The sequence below is a fragment of the Capra hircus genome (genome assembly GCF_001704415.2).
Source record: "Capra hircus breed San Clemente chromosome X unlocalized genomic scaffold, ASM170441v1, whole genome shotgun sequence".
Taxonomy (NCBI): domain Eukaryota; kingdom Metazoa; phylum Chordata; class Mammalia; order Artiodactyla; family Bovidae; genus Capra; species Capra hircus.
Window position 1 is genome coordinate 22,724,664 of NW_017189516.1, and position 25,450 is coordinate 22,750,113.

Below are 25,450 nucleotides of genomic sequence, written 5' to 3' on the forward strand. Positions count from 1 at the left end.
AACATGGTATCTGGTCGCATTACTTCATGGTAAATAGATGGGGAAATAATAGAAACAATGACAGAATTTATTTTCTTAGACTCAAAAATCACTGCAGACAGTAATTGCAGGCATGGAATTAAAAGATGCTTGCTCCTTGAAAGAAAAGCTGTAAGAAACCTAGACAGTGTGTTAAAAAGCAGAGACACTACTTTGCTGACAAAGGTCCAAATAGTCAAAGCTATGCCTTGCCCAGTAGTCATGTACAGATGTGAGAGCTGGACCATAAAGAAGGCTTAGCACTGAAGTATTGATGCTTTTGAACTGTGGTGTTGGAAACGACTCTTGAGAGTCCCCTGGACTGCAAGGAAATCCAACCAGTCAATTGTAAAGGAAATCAATCCTGATTATTCATTGGAAGGACTGATGCTGAAGCTGAAGCTCCAATATTTTGGCCACCTGATGGGAAGATCTGACTCATTGGAAAAGACCCTGATGTTGGGAAAGATTGAGAGTGGGAGGAGAAGGGAGCAACAGAGGATGAGATGGTTGAAATGCATCACCTACTCAATGGACATAAGTTTGAGCAAACTCTGGGAGCTGATGAAGGACAGAGAAGCCTGCCGTGCTGCAATCCATGGGGTTGCAAAGAGTTGGACACAACTGAGCGACTGAACAACAGCTCTTTTACCTCCTTATGGTTTATTCTTAGACATTTTATTGTTTTTTCATGCAACAGTCAATGAGATTGTTTCCTTAATTTGTCTTTCTGATGATTTATTTTAGTGGTTACAAATACAGTAGTGTTTTAATTTTGTATCTTGCAGCTTTACCACATTCATTCATTAACTCTAGTAGTTTTCTAGTGGTATCTTTAAGGTTTTTTGTTTTTAGTTCAGTTCACTTCAGTCGCTCAGTTGTGTCCGACTCTTTGCGACCCCATGAATTGCAGCACGCCAGGCCTCCCTGTCCATTACCAACTCCCAGAGTTCACTCAGACTCACGTCCATAGAGTCAGTGATGCCATCCAGCCAGTTCATCCTCTGTCGTCCCCTTCTCCTTCTGCACCCAATCCTTCCCAGCATCAGAGTCTTTTCCAATGAGTCAACTCTTCGCATGAAGTGGCCAAAGTACTGGAGTTTCAGCTTTAGCATCATTCCTTCCAAAGAAATCCCAGGGCTGATCTCCTTCAGAATGGATTGGTTGGATCTCCTTGCAGTCCAAGGGACTCTCAAGAGTCTTCTCCAACACCACAATTCAAAAGCATCAATTCTTTGGTGCTCAGCCTTCTTCACAGTCCAACTCTCACGTCCATACATGACTACTGGAAAAACCATAGCCTTGACTAGATGGAACTTAGTCGGCAAGTTTGAATATGCTATCTAGGTTGGTCATAACTTTTCTTCCAAGGAGTAAGCGTCTTTTAATTTCATGGCTGCAATCACCATCTGCAGTGATTTTGGAGCCCAAAAAAAATAAAGTCTGACACTGTTTCCACTGTTTCCCCATCTATTTCCCATGAAGTGATGGGACCGGATGCCATGATCTTCGTTTTCTGAATGTTGAGCTTTAAGCCAACTTTTTCACTCTCCTCTTTCACTTTCATCAAGAGGCTTTTTAGTTCCTCTTCACTTTCTGCCATAAGGGTGGTGTCATCTGCATATCTGAGGTTGTTGATATTTCTCCCGGCAATCTTGATTCCAGCTTGTGTTTCTTCCAGTCCAGCATTTCTCATGATGTAGTCTGCATATAAATTAAATAAGCAGGGTGACAATGTATTTTTCGTTTATAGTAATTTTTGTTTACAGCAACATGTCAAATGCAGTGACAGTTTTACTGCCTTTCCATTTTAGATTTCTTTCATTTCTTTCTCTTGTCTGATTACTATGACTAAGACTTTCAGTACTATGCTGAGTAAAATTTGCAAGTGTGAGCATCCTTATCTTATTCCTGATCTTAGAGGAAATGCTTTTAGCTTTTCACCATTGACTATGATGCTACCTGTGGGTTTGTCATATATGCCCTTTATTTTTTTTAATTTTAATTTTTACTTTATTTTACTTTACAATACTGTATTGGTTTTGCCATACATTGACATGAATCCACCACGGGTGTACATGAGTTCACTATAGTCAACTGTGTTAGTAATCACTGATAAAAACATAAATGCAAAATTTCTCAAAAATTATTAGGACACCAAATCCAACAATACATCAAAAGGATCACCCACCAAAATCAAATGGGATTTATCCTAGAGATGCAAGGACTGATATCCCAAATTGGTCAATGTGATCCACAACATTAACAAACTGAAAAATAAAAAAAAAAACTGTATGATCATCTTAATAGACATAAAAAGGCTCCTGATAAAATTCAACATCCATTTATGATTTAAAAACCTATCCAGAAAGTGGAATTACAGGGAACATAACTCAGGGCAATAAAGTATAATTCCACTTCCTGGATAGGTTTTTAAATCATAAATGGATGTTGAATTTTATCAGGAGCCTTTTTATGTCTTTTAAGATGATCATACAGTTTTGTTTTAATTTTTCAATTTGTTAGTGTTGTGGATCACATCGACCAATTTGTGGATATCAAAAAGTCCTTGCATCTCTAGGATAAGTCCCACTTGATTTTGGTGGGTGATCCTTTTGATGTATTGTTGGATTTGGTGTCCTAATAATTTTTGAGAAATTTTTCATTTATGTTTTTATCAGTGATTACTAACACAGTCGACTATAGTGAACTCTAGTTTTCTTTCTTTGGTATAGTTTTGTCTGGCTTTGGTACTAGGGTGATTCTGGCCTTGAAGAATGGTTTTGGAAGTGTTCATTCTTTTGAGAAACATAGATGTTTAAATTTTTGGTAGGATTCAACTGTGAAGCCATCTCAGTTCAGTTCAGTTGCTCAGTCATGTCTGACTCTTTGCAACCCGACGGACTGTAGCACGTCAGGCTTCCCTATCCATCACCAACTCCCGGTGCTTGCTCAAACTTATGTCCATCGAGTTGGTGATGCCATCCAACCATCTCATCCTATGTAGTCTTCTTCTCCTCCTGCCTTCAATCTTTCCCAGTGTCAGGGTCTTTTCGTCCACATTGTCTGTTTCTCCATGGTTCAGTCTTGGGAAATTGTATATTTCTTTGAAGTTGTCCATTTCTTCTAGGAAGCCCATTTTTTGGCATATAGTTGTTCATATTAGTTTTCTATGATCCTTTTATTTGTATTTCTGAGGCATTGGTTGCAACTTCTCATTTTTCATTTCTGATTTTATTTATTTGGCCCTCTCCCTTTTTTTCTTGATGAGTCTGGCTTATCAATGTTGTTTGTCTTTTCAATGAGCTTGTTTTTAGTTTCATTAACCTTTTCTATTGTTATTTTAGTCTCTGTATTATTTGATTCTGCTCTGACTTTTATGATTTCTTTCCTTCTAGTAACTTTGGGTTTCATTTCTTCTTTCTATAATTCCTTTAGATGCAGAGTAGATTTTGTTTACTTGAGATTTTTCTTGTTTCATCAAGTGAGATTGTATTACTATAAACTTCACTACTTTTGATGTGCCCCTTAAGTTTTTATAATATGGTGTTTTCTTTTTCATTTGTCTCTATGTATTTTTCGGTTTCCTCTTTGATTTCTTCAGTGAAACCATTGGTTGCTTAGTAGAGTGTTGTTTAGCCTCCACTTGTTTGGGGATTTTTACAATTTCTTTTTGTAGTTGATTTCTAGTATTATTTCATTGTGGTAGCAAAAGATGTTTGATGTGGTTTAAGTTTTCTTAAAATTTACTGAGGCTTGCTTTCTGGCCCAGCATGTGACCAATTTCTATCTGAACTTGAAAAATGTGTATTCTGATGGTTTTTTTTTTTTTCTATTTTTTATTTTTTTTTTAATTTTTATTTTTACTTTATTTTACTTTACAATACTGTATTGGTTTTGCCATACATTGACATGAATCCACCACGGGTGTACATGTGTTCCCAAACATGAACCCCCTCCCCCCTCCCTCCCCATAACATCTCTCTGGGTCATCCCCGTGCACCAGCCCCAAGCATGCTGTATCCTGCATCAGACATACACTGGCAATTAGTTTCTTACATGATAGTATACATGTTTCAATGCCATTCTCCCAAATCATCCAACCCTCTCCTTCTCCCTCTGAGTCCAAAAGCCCACTCTACACATCTATGTCTCTTTTGCTGTCTCACATACAGGGTCATCATTGCCATCTTTCTAAATTCCATATATATGTGTTAGTATACTTTATTGGTGTTTTTCTTTCTGGCTTACTTCACTCTGTATAATTGGCTCCAGTTTCATCCATCTCATTAGAACTGATTCAAATGCTTTCTTTTTAATGGCTGAGTAATACTCCATTGTGTATATGTACCACAGCTTTCTTATCCATTCATCTGCTGATGGACATCTAGGTTGTTTCCATGTCCTGGCTATTATAAACAATGCTGTGATGAACATTGGGGTACACGTGTCTCTTTCAGTTCTGGTTTCCTTGGTGTGTATGCCCAGCAGTGGGATTGCTGGGTCATAAGACAGTTCTTCTTGCAATTTTTTAAGGAATCTCCACACTGTTCTCCATAGTGGTTGTACTAGTTTGCATTCCCACCAACAGTGTAGGAGGGTTCCATTTTCTCCACACCCTCTCCAGCATTTATTGCTTGCAGAAACATAGATCAATTGAACAAAATAGAAAGCCCAGAGATAAATCCACACACATATGGACACCTTATCTTTGACAAAGGAGGCAAGAATATACAATGGAGTAAAGACAATCTCTTTAACAAGTGGTGCTGGGAAAACTGGTCAACCACTTGTAAAAGAATGGAACTAGATCACTTCCTAACACCATACACAAAAAAACTCAAAATGTATTAAAGATCAAATGTAAGACCAGAAACTATTCTGATGTTTTTGGATAGAATGCTCTATTAATATCAATTATGTTTCTCTGGTATAATGTGTTATTTAAGGCCAATGTTTCCCCTTTGATTTTCTGTATGGGTGATCTGTCCATTGATACAAGTGGAGTGTTAAAATTCCCTTTATTGTTTTACTTTTGATTTCTCCCTTTGTGTCTGCTGATATGTGCTTTATGTGTTTAGGTGCTTCTATGTTTTATGCATATATCTTTCCAATGATTATGTCTTCCTGGATTTATCCTTAATCATTGTGCAGCATCCTTCTTTGTCTTGTGAGACTGTTTATCTTAAAGTCTATTTTGTCTGCTATAGCAGCTTTCTTTTGATTTCCATTTGCATGGAAGACCTTTTCCTATCACCTCATTTTCAGTCTGTCTTTAGAGTTGAGGCAATCTCTTGCAGGCAGCATATACATATGTGTGTGTGTGTGTGTGTGTGTGTGTGTGTGTGTATGTGAGAGAGAGAGAGTATGTGTGTGTGTTTATGTATTATTTTTATATTCATTAAGCCATTCTGTGCCTTTTGATGGAAGCATTTAGTCCATTAACATTTAAGGTAATTCAGGATTGCAAACTGGGGAGCAAGGTGTGGGAATTAGAACTCTCACTCATTGACAAGAACCTCTGCAACATCCTCCAGTTTGTGGGTGACCTACCTTGGGGTATTGGGCTTGATTATATCGTGAGTCTGACTGTTTTATCTCTAAATGATTCCTTTTTTTATGTCTTTTCTTCTAGAAGATATTTTTTTCTGGAAGATTCTGATCTTTTAAACCAATGGTTGTTCTTCAGATTGTTGTGATTTTCTCATGCTCTTGAGGGAAATTGAGCTCACAGTCTTTTACTCTGCCACCTTGTCTGACAGTGAAAAAGCAAGCTTAAAACTCAGTATTCAAAAAACTAAGATTATGGCATCTGGTCCCTTCCTTTCATGGCAAATAGATGGGGAAACAATGGAAAAAATGACAGACCTTATTTTCTTGCACTCCAAAATCACTGCAGATGGTAACTTCAGCCACGAAATTAAAATATGCTTGCCCCTTGGAAGAAAAGCTATGACCAATCTAGACAACATATTAAAAAGCACAGACATTGCTTTCCCAACAAAGGTTTGTCTAGTCAAAGCAATGGTTTTTCCAGTAGTCATGTATGGATGTGAGAGTTGGACTATAAAGAAAGCTGACTGCCAAAGAATTGATGATTTTGAACTGTGATGTTGGAGAAGACTCTTGAGAGTCCCTTGCAATGCAAGGAAATCAAATCAGTCAATCCTAAAGGAAATCAATCCAGAATATTCTTTCTGGATTGATTTCTGATAATCAATCTGGGTTGATTCTGATAATCAATCTGATAATTCATTCTGGATTCATTCTGGAAGGTCTGATGCTGTAGCTGAAGCTCCAATACTTTGGTCACCTGATGCAAAGAGCTGAATCATTGGAAAAGACCCTAATACTGGGAAAGATTGAAGGCAGGAGGAGAAGGGGATGGCAGAGGACGAGATGGTTGAATGTCATCACTGGTCAATGGACATTAGTTTTAACCAGCTCCAGGAGACAGTGATGGACAGGGAAGCCTGGTGTGCTAAAGTCCATGTGGTCACAGAATTGGACACAACTGAACCAATGAACAACAACAACAACATCTTCTCTGATCTCTAGATCAATGTTGTTTCAAAATCCACAAATAAGACAATGTGATACACCACATTAACAAAATTAATGATAAAAATCATGTGATTATCTCAATAAATGCAAAAAAAAGCATCTGAAAAAATCCAACATCTATTTATGAATTCAACATCTATTTATGATAGAAAAATCTCTGAACCAAGTAGATATACAAGGACTGTATCTCAACATAACTTTGACAATGACATAATTTAGCAATATTGACAAGTCCAGAGCTAATATCACACTCAATATGGAAAAGCTGAAATATTTTCTATGTGATAATAAGCAGTATGCCTACTCTCACCACTTTTATTCAATATATATTGAAAGTATTGAAAGTCCAATGTAAGGCAGTAAGACATGAAAAATAAAAACAATCTAGATTGGAAAGGAAGGAGTAAAATTGTCACTATTTGTAGAAACATATTACACATAGAAAATCTGAAAGACGTCATTAAAAAGCCATTAGAAAATGAATGCAGTTAAATTGTAGAATACAATAGCAATATGCAAAAATTCTGGTGTGTTTCCATACACTAATAATGAACTATTAAAAAGAGAAATTAAGAAAACAATTCCATTTGGAATTGCATCAAAAGATTAAAATAACTAGTGAAAAATATAACCAAGGAAGTGAGAAATTTGTACATTGACAGCTATGACATTAATGGAAAAAATGAAGAAGATACAAATAAATGGACAGATATTTCATACTTGTGGGTTCAAAGAAATAATATTGTGAAAATGTCTGTGCTATCCAAAGCAATATACAGATTCAATAGAATCTGTATCAAAATTCCCCTAAAGATGAGTGAATAAAAAATAGAACACACAGACACACATATACGTAATAGAATATTCAGTCAGATCAGTTCAGCTGCTCAGTCGTGTCCGACTCTTTGTGACCCCATGAATTGCAGCACGCTAGGCCTCCCTATCCAACACCAAATCCCGGAGTTCACTCGATGGAGTTCACATCCATCGAGTCAGTGATGCCATCCAGCCATCTCATCCTCTGCCGTCCCCTTTTCCTCCTGCCCCAATCCCTCCGAGCATCAGAGTCTTTTCTGATGAGTCAACTCATCAGTGGCCAAAGTACTGGAGTTTTAGCTTTAGCATCATTCCTTCCAAAGAACACCCAAGACTGATGTCCTTTAGAATGGACTGGTTGGATCTCCTTGCAGTCCAAGGGACTCTCAAGAGTCTTCTCCAACACCAGAGTTCAAAAGCATCAATTCTTCGGTGCTCAGCCTTCTTCACAGTCCAACTCTCACATCCATACATGACTACTGGAAAGACCATAGCTTTGACTAGATGAACTTTGTTGGCAAAGTGATGTCTCTGCTTTTGAATATGCTATCTAGGTTGGTTGTAAGTTTCCTTTCAAGGAGTAAGTGCCTTTTAATTTCATGGCTGCAATCACCATCTGCAGTGATTTTGGAGCCCCCCCCCCAAAATAAAGTCTGACACTGTTTCCACTGTTTCCCCATCTATTTCCCATGGAGTGATGGGACCAGATGCCACGATCTTAGTTTTCTGAGTGTTGAGCTTTAAGCCAACTTTTTCACTCTCCTCTTTCACTTTCATCAAAAGGCTTTTTAGTTCCTCTTCACTTTCTGCCATAAGGGTGATGTCATCTGCATATCTGAGGTTACTGATATTTCTCCCGGCAATCTTGATTCCAGCTTGTGTTTCTTCCAGTCCAGCGTTTCTCATGATGTACTCTGCATAGAAGTTAAGTAAGCAGGGTGACAATATACAGCCTTGACGTACTCCTTTCCCTATTTGGACCCAGTCTGTTGTTCCATGTCCAGTTCTAACTGTTACTTCTTGACCTGCATACAGATTTCTTAACAGGCAGGTCAGGTGGTCTGGTATTCCCATCTCTTTCAGAATTTTCCACAGTTTACTGTGATCCACACAGTCAAAGTCTTTGGCATAGCCAATAAAGCAGAAATATATGTTTTTCTGGAACTCTCTTGCTTTTTCCATGATCCAGCAGATGTTGGCAATTTGATCTCTGGTTCCTCTGCCTTGTCTAAAACCAGTTTGAACATCTGGAAGTTCATGGTTCATGTACTGCTGAAACCTAGCTTGGAGAATTTTAAGCATTACTTTACTAGTGTGTGAGATGAGTGCAATTGTGCAGCAGTATAGCATGAATGGAGCATGTTTCCTTTGTGACAAAGGACGTCCCTGTTGTGTGCTATGATGATGGCTCTACTTGTGCCTTCATATCATTTTGGTCCAATGAATCTTATCAGGTTTGTTAATAAGGGTTCACCTCATATATCTCTTTTGTTAATCATAATTATATATCCTGAGACTCACAAAACAGTGCCTAAAACAAACTGGGTTGTTTTAAAATACATTTTTATTGTATTCATTTTTAAATCTTCCCTTATAGGGAAATACAGCTTTGTAGTCTTTGCTTTTGTCAATGGATTTCCTCCAAATACTAAAGCAGTGAAAGAACCAGACGGGCAGAGTGGCCTGGCCACCATACTGGGGAGCCTGACTCTACTCTTTCATTTACTACTTACGTTCTGGGAGTAGGTCCTTGATGTTTGTCATTTTCAGTACTCTGCTACAACATGAGGGGCCCAGATAAAGAGTTTCCAGTATTCTTTCCAGCTCTACAGCTGTGGTTGGTACATAAATATATACTGTGCCTTTGGTATTTTTCTTTTAGTTTTTTGAAATTGAAATTGATTTTCATTGGAGTATAGTTACTTTACAATGTGTGTTAACTTCTGCTGTACAGCAACATGAATCAGTTATCCACTCTTTTGTAGATTATTTTCCCACATAGGTCATTATAGAGTAGAGTAGAGGTCTCTGGGCTGTATCAGTTCAGTTCAGTTCAGTTCAGTTTTTCAGTAGTGTCCGAGTCTTTGTGACCCCATGAATCACAGCACCCCAGGCCTCCCTGTCCATCACCAACTCCCGGAGTTCACTCAAACTCATGTCCATTGAGTTGGTGATGCCATCCAGCCATCTCATCCTCTGTCGTCCCCTTCTCCTCCTCCCCCCAATCCCTCCCAGAATCAGGGTCTTTTCCAATGAGTCAGCTCTTCACATCAGGTGGCCAAAGTATTGGAGTTTCAGCTTCAGCATCAGTTCTCCCAATGAACACCCAGGACTGATCTCCTTTAGGATGGACTGGTTGGATCTCCTTGCAGTCCAAGGGACTCTCAAGAGTCTTTTCCAACACCACAGATCAAAAGCATTAGTTCTTTGGTGTTCAGCTTTCTTCACAGTCCAACTCTCACATCCATACATGACCACTGGAAAAACCATAACCTTGACTAGATGGACCTTTGTTGGCAAAGTAATATCTGTGCTTTTCAATATGCTATCAAGGTTGGTCATAACTTTCTTTCCAATAAGTAAGCGTCTTTTAATTTCATGGCTTCAATTACCTAGGTTCTTATTAGTTATCTGTTTTATATATAGTGATGAGGATTCTTTACCATTAGCACCACCTGGGAAGCCCAATATGTCAATACCAATTTCTCAATTTATCCCTTCCCCCCTTTCCTGTTTTGTAACCATGTGTTTGTTTTCTACATCTATGACACTATTTTTGATTTGTAAATAAGCTCATTTGTACCACTTTTTAAAATTGTACATGTAAGTGATATCACATATTTGTCTTTCTCTGTCACAATCCACTCAGTATGACAATCTCTAGGTCCATCCATGTCTCTGCAAATGGCTTTATGTCTGAGTAATATACCATTATGGACTTTCCTGGTGGATCAGATGGTAAAGAGTCTGCCTGCAATGCAGGAGACCCAGGTTCAATCCCTGGGTCAGAAGATCCCCTGGAAAAGATAATGAAAGTGAAGGTGAAGTCGCTCAGTCATGTCATTGTGACCCCATGGACTTCAGTCTCCCAGGCTCCTCCGTCTATGGGATTTTCCAGGCAAGAGTACTGGAGTAGGTTGCCATTTCCTTCTCCAGGGGATCTTCCCGACTCAGGGACTGAACCCAGGCCTCCCACATTGCAGGCGGATGCTTACACTCTAAGCCACGAGGGAAGCTACCCACTTTAATATTCTTGCCTGGAGAATTCCATGGACAGAGGCGCCTGTTGGGCTACAGTCCATGGGATTGCAAAGAGTCAAACACAACTTAGCAAATAACACTTAACTTTTTCACTTCTACCATTGTTTATATGTACCACATCTTCTTTATCCATTTCTCTGTTGATGGACATTTAGGTTGCTTCCATCTCCTGACTATTGTAGATAGTGCTGCAGTGAACATTTTGACTTGAACTTTCTGTGCCTTAGTTTCATCCTTGAAATAGTGAATTGCTGGACTAGGGAATCTCAAAGTTCTCTTCAATTTTAGTTATACTTAAAGGCTGAGACTGAATCTTTTCTGGGAATATTCTTTTTTATTTATTTATTTTTTTTGAGAGGTGATGCACTTGAAGCAAATATCAAGGGGAAGGGTTATGACAAGATGGAAAATTAGGGAAAGTGAGAGTCCTGAGTTTACCTGCCTAGTTTGGGAAGGCTTTTTGTAGGAGGGTTATCAAAAAGAGTCATCATCTCCCCTCATCTACTGCCCTCCTTCCCAACCATGCTCCACTCTGGGCCATGCATCCAGATGCCTTTTAGGAAGCTTATTCTGTTCTGATATTACCAAAGGAAGTCAGGAGACAGGCAGGGAGGCAGGGAGACTTGCGATTAACCATCATTCTCTCTGTGTAAATCTGTGTTCTAGAAAGGGAACATAGTGTAATGGTTATGTGTATGGCCTCTGGGTTCATGTTGCCTGGATTCAAATCACAAATATATTATTAGTGGTTATGGAGAACTTGGGGTTTCCCAGGCGGTTCTAGTGGTAAAGAACTTGCCTGCCAGAAGACATAAGAGACAAATTTGATCCCTGGGTCAGGAGGATCCCCTGGAGGAGTGCATGGCAACCCACTCCAGTATTCTTGCCTGGAGAATCCTACAGACAGAGGAACCTGGTGGGCTACAGTCTATAAGGAGCACACATGGAGAACCTAGGTAAATCATTTAACCTTTCTGCACCTTGGTTGAACTATCTTGAAAATTCAGAAGACAATTGTAACCACCTCATAGAGTTGTGAGATCTAAGTAAATAAAGAGACATTTTAATGTAGTGCCTCATACTTATAAATGTTAGCTATTGTTATTATCATCTTGAGTTGTACAGAAAGCCTACTTGGAGAAACAGAATTCATGGATGAGGGTTGAAATGTAGGACTGAGGTAAGGAAACTTCCTGGCCTGGAAGGCAGGAAGACTAGGCTTTTATTCTTGGCCTGCCACTGGCTTGGCATATGACCTAGGTCAAGTCTCTTCCACTTAAAAAAAAAATTATTTATTTTATTCATTGAAGGATAATTGCTTTACAGAATTGTGTTGGTTTCTGCCAAACAGCTACGTGAATCAGCCTTAATTATACCTATGTCCCCTCCCTCTTGAAGCTCCCTCCCATCTCTCTGCCCATCCCATCCCTCTAGGTTGTTACAGAGCCCCAGTTTGAGTTCCCTGAGTCATACAGCAAATTCTCATTCGATATCTATTTTACATATGGTAATGTAAGTTTCCATGTTACTGTATCCACACATCCCTTTCCTTCCTCCCCACTTCCATGTTCATTAATCTGTTCTCTATGTCTGTGTCTCCATTGCTGCCCTGCAAATACTTTCATCAGTACCATCTTTCTAGATTCCATATACATGTGTTAGTATATGATATTTGTTTTTCTCTTTTTGACTTACTTCACTCTGTATAATAGTCTCTAAGTTCATCCACTTCATTAGAACTGACTCAAATGGGTCCCTTTTTATGACTGAGTAATATTCCACTTTATATATGTACCACAGCTTCTTTATCCATTCATCTGCCGATGGACATCTAGGTTGCTTCCATGTTCTAGCTATTGTAAATAGTGCTGCAATGAACATTGGAGTGCATGTGTCTTCAATTTTGGTTTCCTCAGGGTATATGCCTAGCAGTGGGATTGCTGGGTCATATGGTGGTTTTATTCCTAGTTTTTAAAGGAATATCTATACTGTCTTCCATGGTGTCTGTATCAATTTCCATTCCCACCAACAGTGCAACAGGGTTCCCTTTTCTCCAAACCCTATCCAGCATGTATTGTTTGTAGACTTTTTTGATGATGGCCATTCTGACTGGTGTGAGGTGATATCCCGTTGTAGTTTTGATTTGCATTTCTTTAATAGTGAGCCATGTTGAGCATCTTCTCATGTGTTTGTTAGCCATCTGTATGCCTTCTTTGGAGAAATGTATGTTTAGGTCCTTTTTCCCACTTTTTGATTGGGTTGTTTGTTTTTCTAGTATTGACTTGTATGAGCTGCTTGTAAGTTTTGGAAATTAATCCTTTGTCAGTTGTTTCAAGTCCCTTCCTCTTTTTGGTCTCATTTTCCCAAAATAGATAATCTCACTGATCAAATGAACATTTTGTGAGTCAAACAGATTCTGCACAGGCTGTGCTCATAAGTATAGGAAACACACAGATTAAAGACATACTTCAGGTCAAGTGAAGTTAACTCTGCAGACCAGACCAGAGGAAGAGGAACAAACAGACCCTGAGATAGTAACCTGACACCCAGGACAACCATCATCAAAAAGGCAGAAACTGTCTTTAAGCACTGGGCTCCACCCACTTTCTCCTCTTTTCCCTTTCTTTCCTTTCAGCCTCTGAATATTAATCTGCCTTCTTGCCTCTCTCCCTCTTAGCAAATTCTGTTCCAGCATGTTCAGGGCAGAGGGGCAAAAAACACTGAATGGAGAAAGACTTCATCATGGGTGAGCTTCTAGTTCTAGTCCCAGCTGTTCTGGGAAACATTCTTGGGGCCTTTAATCTCCTTTTTGCTTCCTTGAAGAGGCACCTCCTCTCCTGTCCCTATCTCCTTCCCTCTAAACTTCTGCTGCCCTTGTGGATACCTCTGTTAGAGCACTTATCAGGTTGTATTGTAATTGTTTATGTCTACAAGTCTCTCCCAGTAGCATATGATCTCAGATGAGTAGCTGTATGTGTTTATAATCTTAGTGGTATCCAGCTCTTAGCTAAGGGGTCAGTGCTGAGTGAGTGTTTGACTGGTAAACTCACTTCCTTCTGTTTTCCTGCATGAAAGCAGGAGCATGGAGGAGCAAATGAGAGAGAAGGAAGCATGGACTGAATCCTTACCTGCTGCTCCCTTGGTTTTGTAGTTTAGACAAGATAAGTATCTTCTCTGGATCTCTAGAACCTCTCTGTAAAATGAGAGGATCAAAGTGATAGACTTTTGAGATACCTTGTTTTTTTTTTAATTTATTTTTTTGGATTTTTAATGTATTTACTCAATTATCAAGATCTGATAATAATAGCTGTTAAGTTTTGTCCTTCTCAAGTATATTTGCATTTAAATAAGAATTGAAGGATGTTTTGGCACACAGGATAAGCTGTGATCTTCCCCAATCCTAAATTAGTGGGGTCCAAATGAATGCACTTTTGCTTTGCAAAGATCCTAAAAATTTAGTGGTCCAGTGGTGACAAAGTATGAATCATTTATTTGATGGTGACAAATCTGCAAAGAACCTTGTTTGTGGCTGTGCATAATCTAGCTCTCTCTCTCTTCCCCTCTCTTTATCTCTCTCTCCCTGTCAGCTGGAAATAACTCACCAACCCTCCCTCTATGCCTTTGTGGCCCCATCCCCTGCTGTGACCATGGAGACTCTCAGCAGCTGTCGGACTACCTTCCTCTCTGATCTGGTGCCCAGTGGTTACCTGGTTCAGGTCTTCCCAGGCCACCCTGAGGTAGAAGGCCTGGCCAGGGAGGTAGGTCTGGAGAAGTCTGAGCAGTGTGATCAAGGTGATTTGAGCTCCAGGGAAGAGAATGGTCAGAACAAGAAGAAAATAAAAGTCAACAAGATCTGGAATTTTATGAGTCGTAGAAAAGGGGCCTCCAGTCAAGAGAAGAGACCCCAGTCCATGATTTTACTGGGAGACACTTCCAGACCATCAGAGTTGAAGCCCAAAGTCACATTAAAGGATCGAATGAAGTCATTCAAGAGGCTGAAGCCTTCAACTGGGGCCTCCAAGAATACTACTCCTAGGAGCAGCAAGGTCCAGGAACCCCAGGAGGTGTCACATATTTACCAGATGAGAAAGGCCCAGGAGGCCTCAAAGCCTTTTCGTTATTCCTACTCAGGACACACTGAGGGCCTGGAGCCCTTCCTTGCAGATGTGCAAAGACTGATGCCCAAGAACCAGAAAGTGTTGGCCTTTGATGATTTTGGCATCCATGTGGAGGAGGATCACTGGGAAAAAGAGTCCTCTGAGCAGCCTGCTAGGGGCAGGTGGGCCAGGAGCTACCTGAAACACACATTCCCTGGAGACTGTGAAACCCCACATAGATCAGCTGGAGACTCCAGAATCCAGGATCCTGAGTCTGCCATTAAGGCCTCCACCTTAGAAGGGAATGTGGAAAGGGGCTACGAGGAGAGCCTTAGGCACCTGCGTAGAGACAAGGCTGTGCCTTTTGGTAGTGTTGTCAAGTTCTTCAGCAGTGTGGCTGAGGTGGCCCGCAAGTGGCGTGCATTATCCCGGGAAGAGCTGCAGATGAGCCACCAGCGTGGCAAGACCTACTTCATCAGTGGTGGCAGTGAAGCCCTCATCATAGAGGGTGCTGCCTCCCAGGCCTCCTTCCCACTCAGCCAGAGCCCTGAGGTTATGGTATGGGGCAGTGTCATTGAGAGGTGCCAGCACTGTCACCAAAAGGCCTCAAAAGCCTCATGCACATTTGAAATGAGCATTGAGGGCAAGAAGACTTTGGGCCAGGCCCTTGAAGACCCCTGCACTGCTGCTGCCTTAGTCTCAACCTCCAACTCACCTGTCTTTGAGCTCCAGGATGACCCAACTCCACAGACTGGGTGCAGTTGCCATTATGGCCATGCCTTCACCAAGGAGAACTCCTCAGAGGAACTCGATGAAGACATTGAGACTGTGATCAACGTCCTTAAGGAAGATGACAGTGCTGGACAGTCCCCTGAGCTGGGCACCTGTGCCAAGTTAAACACAAAAGCTGTCATGGAGAAACTAGAAGAGAAACCCAATGAGATGGAGAAACCAGAGGCCTGCAAGGGGCCCGGGGCATCTATCCAGGCAGAACAGCCCCAGGATTCTGACTTGGATATGAGAACAGCAAGTGCAGAGAGGAAAGCCAGCAAGTCCAGTACTGGAGTCCTGGGTACTCAGGTAAGGTGGGAGCTGACTTTCCAAATCACCATTTGAAACATTCAGAATCCCAGAAGCCAGTTAAACTCTCATGCTTTTCCCATAACCCTACCTTCCATCAAGAATGTCCCAGAAGGAATGTTCCCACCAGTCAGTTGCCTGGGAATTGACTCATCCTAAAAATACTAGGCAATTTTTGTCCCTTCATTGGGCTGAATGTCTGCAGTTACATCTCAGTTCAAACTTGAACAAAAATTGAAGCTCTGGGAATGCCAGCAGAATGACCAGGGTCATTTAATGATGCTCAAGAGAGCCATAGTCTCCTGTTTTCCTTAGTTGTGGGGCATTTCCATGTCTTTGCCACCCTATCCTTCCCCACCAACAGGAGCTGAATTCAGAGACTAGTGTCCAGCAAATCCTCTGGGACTGAGTGTCAGGAGACCTGGATTTGTGTCTCAGCTCTGTTCCCAATTGTCTATATGACTTTGAGATGAGTCCTTTCATCTTGTTGGACCTCAGTTTCCCTGTGGAGGGAAAGGGGCTTTCTTGGTGTCTGGAAAATCTCTAGGTGTCTTCTGACAACAACACTCTGTTGTTCAGCCTGAAGAATGTAGGCAGAAAACAGCTCAATAACCTTCTTCCAGCATTCACTATATCCAACATCTGTCAGGGTGCAGTAACATTACATTGTTTTCATTTAAAGTAACCTTGTGAGGATGGAGTGATTATCCTCATTTTACTGGTGAAGAGGCAAGCTGAGAGGGGTTTAATGATTTATCCAGAGTCATAGATTGGCAGAATTTGGATTCAAATTTTCACTTTTGACTCCAAGTCTGGTGCTTTTGTCTAGTTGTCTGTAGTGTTCCCGGGGTTTTACTTGAGTGATGACAAGCAGGTGCTCACCATGCCCTCATGCATGGACAAAAAGAAATGTGCTAAAAATAGTAGGAGGAATGTTGGATAAGTACAAGAAGGGACTATCTGGGTTTGGGACTTAAGAATGTCTTTATAAGCAGATATGCTATAATTTATCCAGATGATTTTAGGGCAAAGTGTTTTTTTAAGGGTAGCTAATTAAAACTCTTCTTGGTGGTGGTGATGGGAGTAGTCTAGCCTGATAGTTCTCAACCTGTCCTGTCATGTTTCAAATCATACTTTGAGAGAAATTGGGTCCCAGCAGGACAAAGCAATAAGCCTGCTTGTTCTGGAAGGGAATTAATATGTTTATAAATATTTTATTTCTATTTTTATCATATGTGGTAAGCTTTAAGAATATAAAGATTGGTATAATATTATTAGGAGTAAATCTTATTGCAGTGGTTTTAAGACCAATAATCAAAAAAGCAAACAAACATACTTAATGATTCCATTAGCTGATAATTGCAGTTGGAGACTGCATGTCTGATGTTATCAGTCACTAGGAAAAGGGTCATAGATGAGCACAGCACCTCACTAAGTGGCTGTGTGGACTGGACACAGAGATGCTTTGTAGGTTCTTTAAAAGCACAGGCTTTGGAGTCACAAAGGCTTGAGTGGGATTTTCCTTCTCATCTATGAAACAGGACAAAACACATCCTATATAAGGGGACTTGTTATGGGGAATCAAATAAGCTAGAGTACCCAGGCTATCACCTTTTGTGACACATTGCAGGTTTCCACAAAGTGGTAACTGTTGCAATTATTAAATTTTGGTAAATTATTAATAATTGTGAACAATATCCAGCCAGGAAAACAATTCAAAACAGTACTGCAGCTGGTTAAGGCTGCTGAACGAAGTGTCTGAAGTCAGGAAACTGGCTTCTAGTGCTATTTATATCCTTGAATTTGTGAACTTAAGACAGATATTTCTCCTCTATGGGCCTCAATTTCTCCATATGATCCAGAGAATTTGTACCAGATAATTCCTGAGTATCTTTCCTCTTTGCCATTCTCTAGTTTTTTCCTCTCAGCTATTTCTCTGAGTCCAGTGGAGACTTCTTCCTGTGCAGTGGATTGTTTTGAATTAGATCTCTTTGGCAGGCTTCCTGTGCCCTCTGCTGGTTGCTCAGAGATGCTGCCTATCTTTCCTTGGAGTAGTAAACAGCAGCCTAGACAGACATTGAGGTCCAGCGAATAAGCAAAGTGTAATGGAAAAGCTGAATGCCAGGGAACATTGGTGTAGGACAGGGGTCCTGTTGACCGTCTGATCCAATCACTCTATTTTACAGATGATGGGGACACTGAGTGCAACAGGGACAGGATTTCCCGTGATACACAGAAACGGTGAGGCAAGTGGGATATGAGAGTTCTAGTCTAGGATCAGCCACTAATTTCTCCTGACAAAACCCCCTTCTCCCTTTGGGTTTTAGCATCTACTAAATCTTCATCCTTCCCAAAGACACCTTGTAGGTCCACTGTGAGGCTAAATTGACATAATGAATATGAAAGCAGTGCATTGTTAAGTAGCAAAGACCATGTGATTACAGTGGATCATTGCATGCTAATAAAGGTGAAAAACCCTGCTTGCAGAAGTGCTTAGGTCTTTTTGTGTTTCCTAGGGAAACTGCTCAGCTTGCTTCCTCCAGGGTGTTTTATTTTTTGAGATTTATTCTCTCTATCTTACAGAGCTAAGTGACTCTGGCAACTGCAGCTGCTTTGGTTCAGATTTGGCTGTGGTCAAGCCTGGTGCTATACCCCACATCATTGTACCCCACAACGATGGGGTTTACCTTCAAGGGAATAATATCAGAATGTAAGGATGGGCTTTCTTCAGAGTCCTTAATTTGGAGTTTATCAAGGGAATTGAAACTTCTCTGGGCCTCACCCTTTGTATTAGGAAAACCTGGGAATTGATATTAATTATAGCTAACATTTACAAAGTGCTTATTATGCCCTCAGGCACTTACACATATGGACTCATTTCATCGCACAACTACCGTCTGAGTCAGGGAATGTCTTTAAAATAAAGATGATAATAATACTTACTTCACAGGGGTTTTGGGAAGATAAAATGAGTAAATACACATAAGTGCTTGTTTATAATAGCATCCGGCTAAGAGTCATGGTGCAATAAATGTTAGCTATTTGTATAAGTTATTAAAAACAAGATTGTTACTTTAAAAAGTATTCACAACCTAAGAAGTTGAGAGTTATGTTTTATTTGGGAAATGTTATGTTATGTTATAAATGTTATGTTATATGTGGGAATTTTTAGGACTTCAAGCCTGGGAGACAGCTTCTCAAGTATCTCTGGGAGAACTAATCTGAGGAGGTGAGGGGAGGAGCCAGGCTATATAGAAGTTTTTCAAAAAGAGGCAGGTAGTCTGAACATCAAAAAGTTACTGTTAGTTAAGGAAAACCAGATAACCCAAGTTAAGGAATTTAGCAATTTAGCACTTTTCTGTGTATGGGAAGATGCAAGAGTCTGGGTTCACTGAAATCATTCCTTGATATGCACCTGAGTTATCTGGGCCAGTATCCTGTTTCCACATTCTGAGTTTCTCATGACTCACCAAGGGGAGTGATTGTAGTCTAATGGCTACTAGATGACAGATATTCTTCTTCTTCCTGAGTTACCCTAGTACTCACCAGCTCACATTGGAGGGCTGCAATGGCTGATGACTGTGGCATCCTTGTTTACTGATATGGCAGGAAATATTCCATTCTTCAAAATATAACAAGAAGAGACTGTACCTCAAGTTTGGCATTAGCTAACACTTTAGTGAGGATTAGTAGAGTACAAATTAAAGGAAAAAGGGGAAGAAAGATAAACATTCTTTAGATTTGAAAAGGACTTTATACTTTGCAGAGTGCTTTTCCATATATAAATTGACTGCAAAACTAATTATCATTACTATTATTTTCATATGTTAGATAAGGAATTTGAGCCATGGTTTATGAGAAACAAAATATTGAAGCTGGAGGCAAAATGCCTATTATAAAATTTGTGGCTTGTCAACCGGTGTGACAGAACATACAAATACTTGCTCGTCAGTTTTCATTAAAGATTAAGACTTTTAAACTTTAGAATTGTAATATATGCAATTAAAGCTACAGGGATAGTAAGAAAACTATTTCAGTATTCAAGGAGAGTAGGATTTGTATTATCAGTAAAAGATGGTATGAGGAATGGAAATACACTTTGTTTAGAGAAAGAAAGTGATTTTTCCGCTAACACTGGTTATTTTTCTATGGGAACGAAAGTATGGAACAAATAAGTATAGATACAAAAACTTATGAGAGGTTTGTAAAAAGGGAACCCTGAGAAAAGAGTTCTGTACAAAGTCAGGCTGGGATTAGATTATGTTTAATTAATAAAGTGAATTTGGTTACTGAAGGTAGGCAGGTGTAGGCCTAGAGTTTGGTTTTCTCTCTTTGTTAAGAGAACAAAATTTTCTTGGAATGTTGAAATACTTTTGATAACAGATTGTGAGTTTCCTTGCCTTCTAAATGATCTGTATCTGCATTAAAATATTTTATTGTCACTTCTGCTGAAAAAATAATTATTGTTTCATACTGATCTATGCTGCTTTTAATATTTGCTCTTTTTTTTAAAAAAATATTTTAATTGGAGGCTAATTGCTTTAAAATACTGTAGTGGTTTTGCCATACATTGACATGAATCCACCATGGGTATACTTGTGTTCCCCATCCTGAACCCCCTCTCCCACCTCCCTCCCCAACACATCCCTCTGGGTCATCCCAGTGCACCAGCCCCGAGCACCCTGTATCATGCATTGAACCTGAACTGGTGATTCATTTCACATATGATAATATACATGTTTCAATGACATTCTCCCAAATCATCAGACTCTCTCCCTCTCCCACAGAGTCCAAAGGACTTTTCTATACATCTGGGTCTCTTTTGCTGTCTTACATATAGGGCTATTGTTACCATCTTTCTAAATTCTATCAATATGCATTAATATACTATATTGGTGTTTTTCTTTCTGGTTTACATCACTCTGTATAATAGGCTCCAGTTTCATTCACCTCATTAGAACTGATTCAAATGTATTCTTTTTAATGGCTGAGTAACATTCCGTTGTGTATATGTACCACAGCTTTCTTATCCATTCATCTGCTGATGGACATCTAGGCTGCTACTATTTCCTGGCTATTATGAACAGTGCTGTGATGAACATTGGGGTACACGTGTCTCTTTCAATTCTGGTTTCCTCAGTGTGTATGCCCAGCAGCGGGATTCCTGGGTCATAAGGCAGTTCTATTTCCAGTTTTTTAAGGAATCTCCACACTGTTCTCCATAGTGGCTGTACTAGTTTGCATTCCCACCAACAGTGTAAGAGGGTTCCCTTTTCTCCACACCCTCTCCAGCATTGATTGCTTGTAGACTTTTGGATCGCAGCCATTCTGACTGGCGTGAAATGGTACCTCATTGTGGTTTTGATTTGCATTTCTCTTATAATGAGTGATGTTGAGCATCTTTTCATGTGTTTGTTAGCCATCTGTATGTCTTCTTTGGAGAAATGTCTGTTTTTTTCCTTTGGCCAATTTTTTGATTGGGTCCTTTATTTTCCTGGAATTGAGCTGCAGGTGTTGCTTGTATATTTTTGAGATTAATTCTTTTTCAGTTGCTTTGTTTGCTATTATTTTCTCCCATTCTGAAGGCTGTCTTTTCACCTTGCTTATAGTTTTCTTTGTTGTACAAAAGTGTTTAAGTTTAATTAGGCCACATTTTTTTATTTTTGCTTTTATTTGCAATACTCTGGGAGGTGGGGAGGTGAGTCTTTTTAACATTTCCACCTTGTTGGGAAGAAGTCTCTAGAGTTTCTCCTCAGTTTTATCTTATTTCCTTGTTAATCAACCTAATTAACATTAACTATCCTAATGTTTTATTTGCATCTGTAACACCCATTATGGTATAGCTGGTTTATTTTTTTGTTTTAAAATAAGGAAGGTATTAGGTTAGCCATTTATACACACACACACACACACACACACACACACACATATATCTCACATACTAGCAAAGTAATGCTCAAAATTCTCCAAGCCAGACTTGAACAGCACATGAACCATGAATTTCCAGATGTTTGAGCTGTGTTTAGAAAAGGTAGAGGAACCAGAGACCAAATTGCCGACATCTGTTGAAGCATAGAAAAAGCAAGAGAATTCCAGAAAAACATCTACTTCTGCTTCATTGATTATGCCAAAGCCTTTGAATGTGTCAGTTCAGTTCAGTCGCTCAGTTGTGTCCAACTCTTTGCAACCCCATGAATCGCAGCATGCCAGGCCTCCCTGTCCATCACCAAATCACGGAGTTCACTCAGAATCACGTCCATCAAGTCAGTATTGCCATCCAGACATCTCATCCTCTGTCAACCCCTTCTCCTCCTGCCCCCAATCCCTCCCAGCATCAAAGTCTTTTCCAATGAGTCAACTCTTCGCATGAGGTGGCCAGTGTACTGGAGTTTCAGCTTCAGCATCATTCCTTCCAAAGAAATCCCAGGGCTAATCTCCTTCAGAATGGACTGGTTGGATCTCCTTGCAGTCCAAGGGACTCTCAAGAGTCTTCTCCAACACCACAGTTCAAAAGCATCAATTCTTCGGTGCTCAGCTTTCTTCACAGTCCAACTCTCACATCCATACATGACTACTGGAAAAACAATAGCCTTGACTAGATGGACCTTAGTCAGCAAAGTAATGTCTCTGTTTTTCAATATGTTGTCTAGGTTGGTCATAACTTTTCTTCCAAGGAGTAAGCCTCTTTTAAATTCATGGCTGTAGTCACCATCTGCAGTGATTTTGGAGTCCCCCAGAATAAAGTCTGACACTGTTTCCACTGTTTCCCCATCTATTTCCCATGAAGTGATGGGACCAGATGTCATGATCTTCGTTTTCTGAATGTTGAGCTTAAAGCCAACTTTTTCACTCTCTTCTTTCACTTTCATCAAGAGGTTTTTTATTTCCTCTTCACTTTCTGCCATATGGGTGGTGTCATCTGCATATCTGAGGTTACTGATATTTCTCCCAGCAATCTTGATTCCAGCTAGTGCTTCTTCCAGTCCAGCATTTCTCATGATGTACTCTGCATATAAGTTAAATAAGCAAGGTGACTAGATACAGTCTTGAACTACTCTTTTTCCTATTTGGACCCAATCTGTTGTTCCATGTCCAGTTCTAACTATTGCTTCCTGATCTGCATGCAGATTTCTCAAGAGGCAGGTCAGGTGGTCTGGTATTCCCATCTCTTTCAGAATTTTCCACAGTTTATTGTGATCTACACAGTCAAAGGATTTGGCATAGTCAATAAAGCAGAAATAGATGTTTTTCTGGAACTCTCTTGCTTTTTCGATGATCCAGTGGATGTTGGCAATTTGATCTCTGGTTTCCTCTGCCTCTTCTAAAACCAAGTTGAACATCAGGAAGTTCACGGTTCACGTATTGCTGAAGCCTGGCTTGGAGAATTTTGAGCTTTGAGAATTTTACTGGCACGTGAGATGAGTGCAATTGTGTGGTAGTTTGAGCATTCTTTGGCATTGCCTTTCTTTGGGATTGGAATGAAAACTGACCTTTTCCAGTCCTGTTGCCACTGCTGAGTTTTCCAAATTTGCTGGCATATTGAGTGTGGCACTTTCACAGCATCATCTTTCAGGATTTGAAATAGCTCAACTGGAATTCCATCACCTCCACTAGCTTTGTTCACAGTGATGTTTCTAAGGCCCACTTGACTTCACATTCCAGGATGTCTGGCTCTAGATGAGTGATCACGTCATCGTGATTATCTGGGTCATGAAGATCTTTTTGTACAGTTCTTCTGTGTATTCTTGCCACCTCTTCTTAATATCTTCTGCTTCTGTTAGGTCCATACCATTTCTATCCTTTATCGAGCCCATCTTTGCATGAAATGTTCCCTTGGTATCTCTAATTTTCTTGAAGAGATCTCTAGTCTTTCCCATTCTGTTCTTTTCCTTTATTTCTTTGCATTGATCGCTGAAGAAGGCTTTCTTATCTCTTCTTGTTATTCTTTGGAACTTTGCATTCAGATGCTTATATCTTCCTTTTTCTCAACAAAGTGTGAAAAATTTTTCAAGAGATTGAAATACCAGACTTCCTTCACCTGCCTCCTGAGAAATCTGTATGCAGGTCAAGAAGCAACAGTTAGAACTGGAATTGCAGGGGTTAATATTCAGCCACCTGTTGCTCTGGCTGAGCCATGAGGAAAACACCATGGGGAAAGAAGAAAAGCAAAATATAGCAATACAGTATAATCTAACCCGAAGTACATCAGGTTGATTAGTTGGGTTCATCAAGCCCTGCAAAGCTAAGGAAAAATATAGTGTGGACCTAGGAATGCTGGGTCAGCCCATGTTCAGAATACTGCTTGTGCACACACAAAGACGTTTTCCCAAGGCATATGTGGGTCTATGACCTCCAGCTGGGTGATACCAGTTCTACAAGAAAATAACAAACATAGTTCAAAGTAATCAATAAAATAAGAGATGTGACTGGGGATACAGGAGGCTGACTTCATCATAGCACAGCAGATACTTTCTGCTTGCCAAGACACTAAATAAAAGTGATGTGACTCCAAGGAACAGGGCTCTTGATCCAAGAGGTCTTGAGTCCCCCGGTCCCATCTTTAAAGGTTTAATTCTGTCTCTAGCTTCTTTTTCCCAAACTGTGCATCGACCACTTTGATCCCTACTTGCTGTGCTGACCACAACAAGTGGTGCCCAACATGGGGCTCCAAAGTGAAGGATCGCTGAGAGCAAAGCTAAAGTTGAAATATCGGTGCAGGGTCCTGAAGAACAGTGGGATGAGGTCTTGAAAATCCCCTATTGCATTAAGTAATACTCTTTCTGGCATTGAAACTGGGGTTAAACATGGGAAATTCAGAAAGCTCAGAATGATAGCAGCCATATATTTGCTTCTTAAGGCAGGTTTTAAAAATGGGGGTGAGGGGGCAAAAAAAGAAAATAAGTGAGGGCCGGCTATTGGAACTTTTACGAATCGTTGAGAAACATTGCTCATGGTTCCCTTCTCTCGGTACTTTAGATTATACTGTATTGCTATATTTTGCTTTTATTCTTTTCCCATGGCTTAGCCAGAGCAACATGTGGCCAATTATTAACCCCTGCACCTTACCTGCCTCCTGAGAAATCTGTATGCAGGTCATGAATCAACTGTTAAAACCAGACATGGAACAGCAGACTGGTTCCAAATTGGGGAAGGAATAAGTCAAGGCTGTATATTGTCACCCTGCTTATTTAACTTTTATGCAGAGTACATCATGAAAAATGCTGAGCTGGATGAAGCACAAGCTGGAATCAAGATTGCCAGGAGAAATATCAATAACCTCAGATACACAGATGATACCACCCTTATGGCAGAACGTGAAGAGGAACTGAAGAGCCTCTTGATGAAAGTGAAAGAGGAGAGTGAAAAAGCTGGCTTAAAACTCAACATTCAAAAAACATGACATCCGGTCCCATCACTTCATGGCAAATAAGTGGAGAAACAATGGAAACAGTGTCAGATTTTATTTTCTTGGGCCCCAAAATCACTGCAGATAGTGACTCTACCCATGAAATTAAAAGATGCTTGCTCCTTGGAAGAAGAGCTATGACCAACCTAGACTGTGTATTAAAAAGAAGAGACATTACTTTGCTGACAAATGTCCATCTAGTCAAAGC

At 40.1% G+C, this 25,450-nt stretch overlaps 1 protein-coding gene across 1 annotated transcript in view; it reads left to right on the forward strand.

Annotated features, from left to right (window-relative positions):
* Positions 1–25,450, forward strand: part of LOC106503826 — a 368,197-nt gene that overhangs the window by 323,754 nt on the left and 18,993 nt on the right. Inside the window, exon 2 of the mRNA XM_018043674.1 lies at positions 14,247–15,836. Coding sequence (XP_017899163.1) covers positions 14,307–15,836 — 1,530 coding nt within the window. The 5' untranslated portion in view covers positions 14,247–14,306. The remainder of the gene's footprint in view (positions 1–14,246; positions 15,837–25,450) is intronic.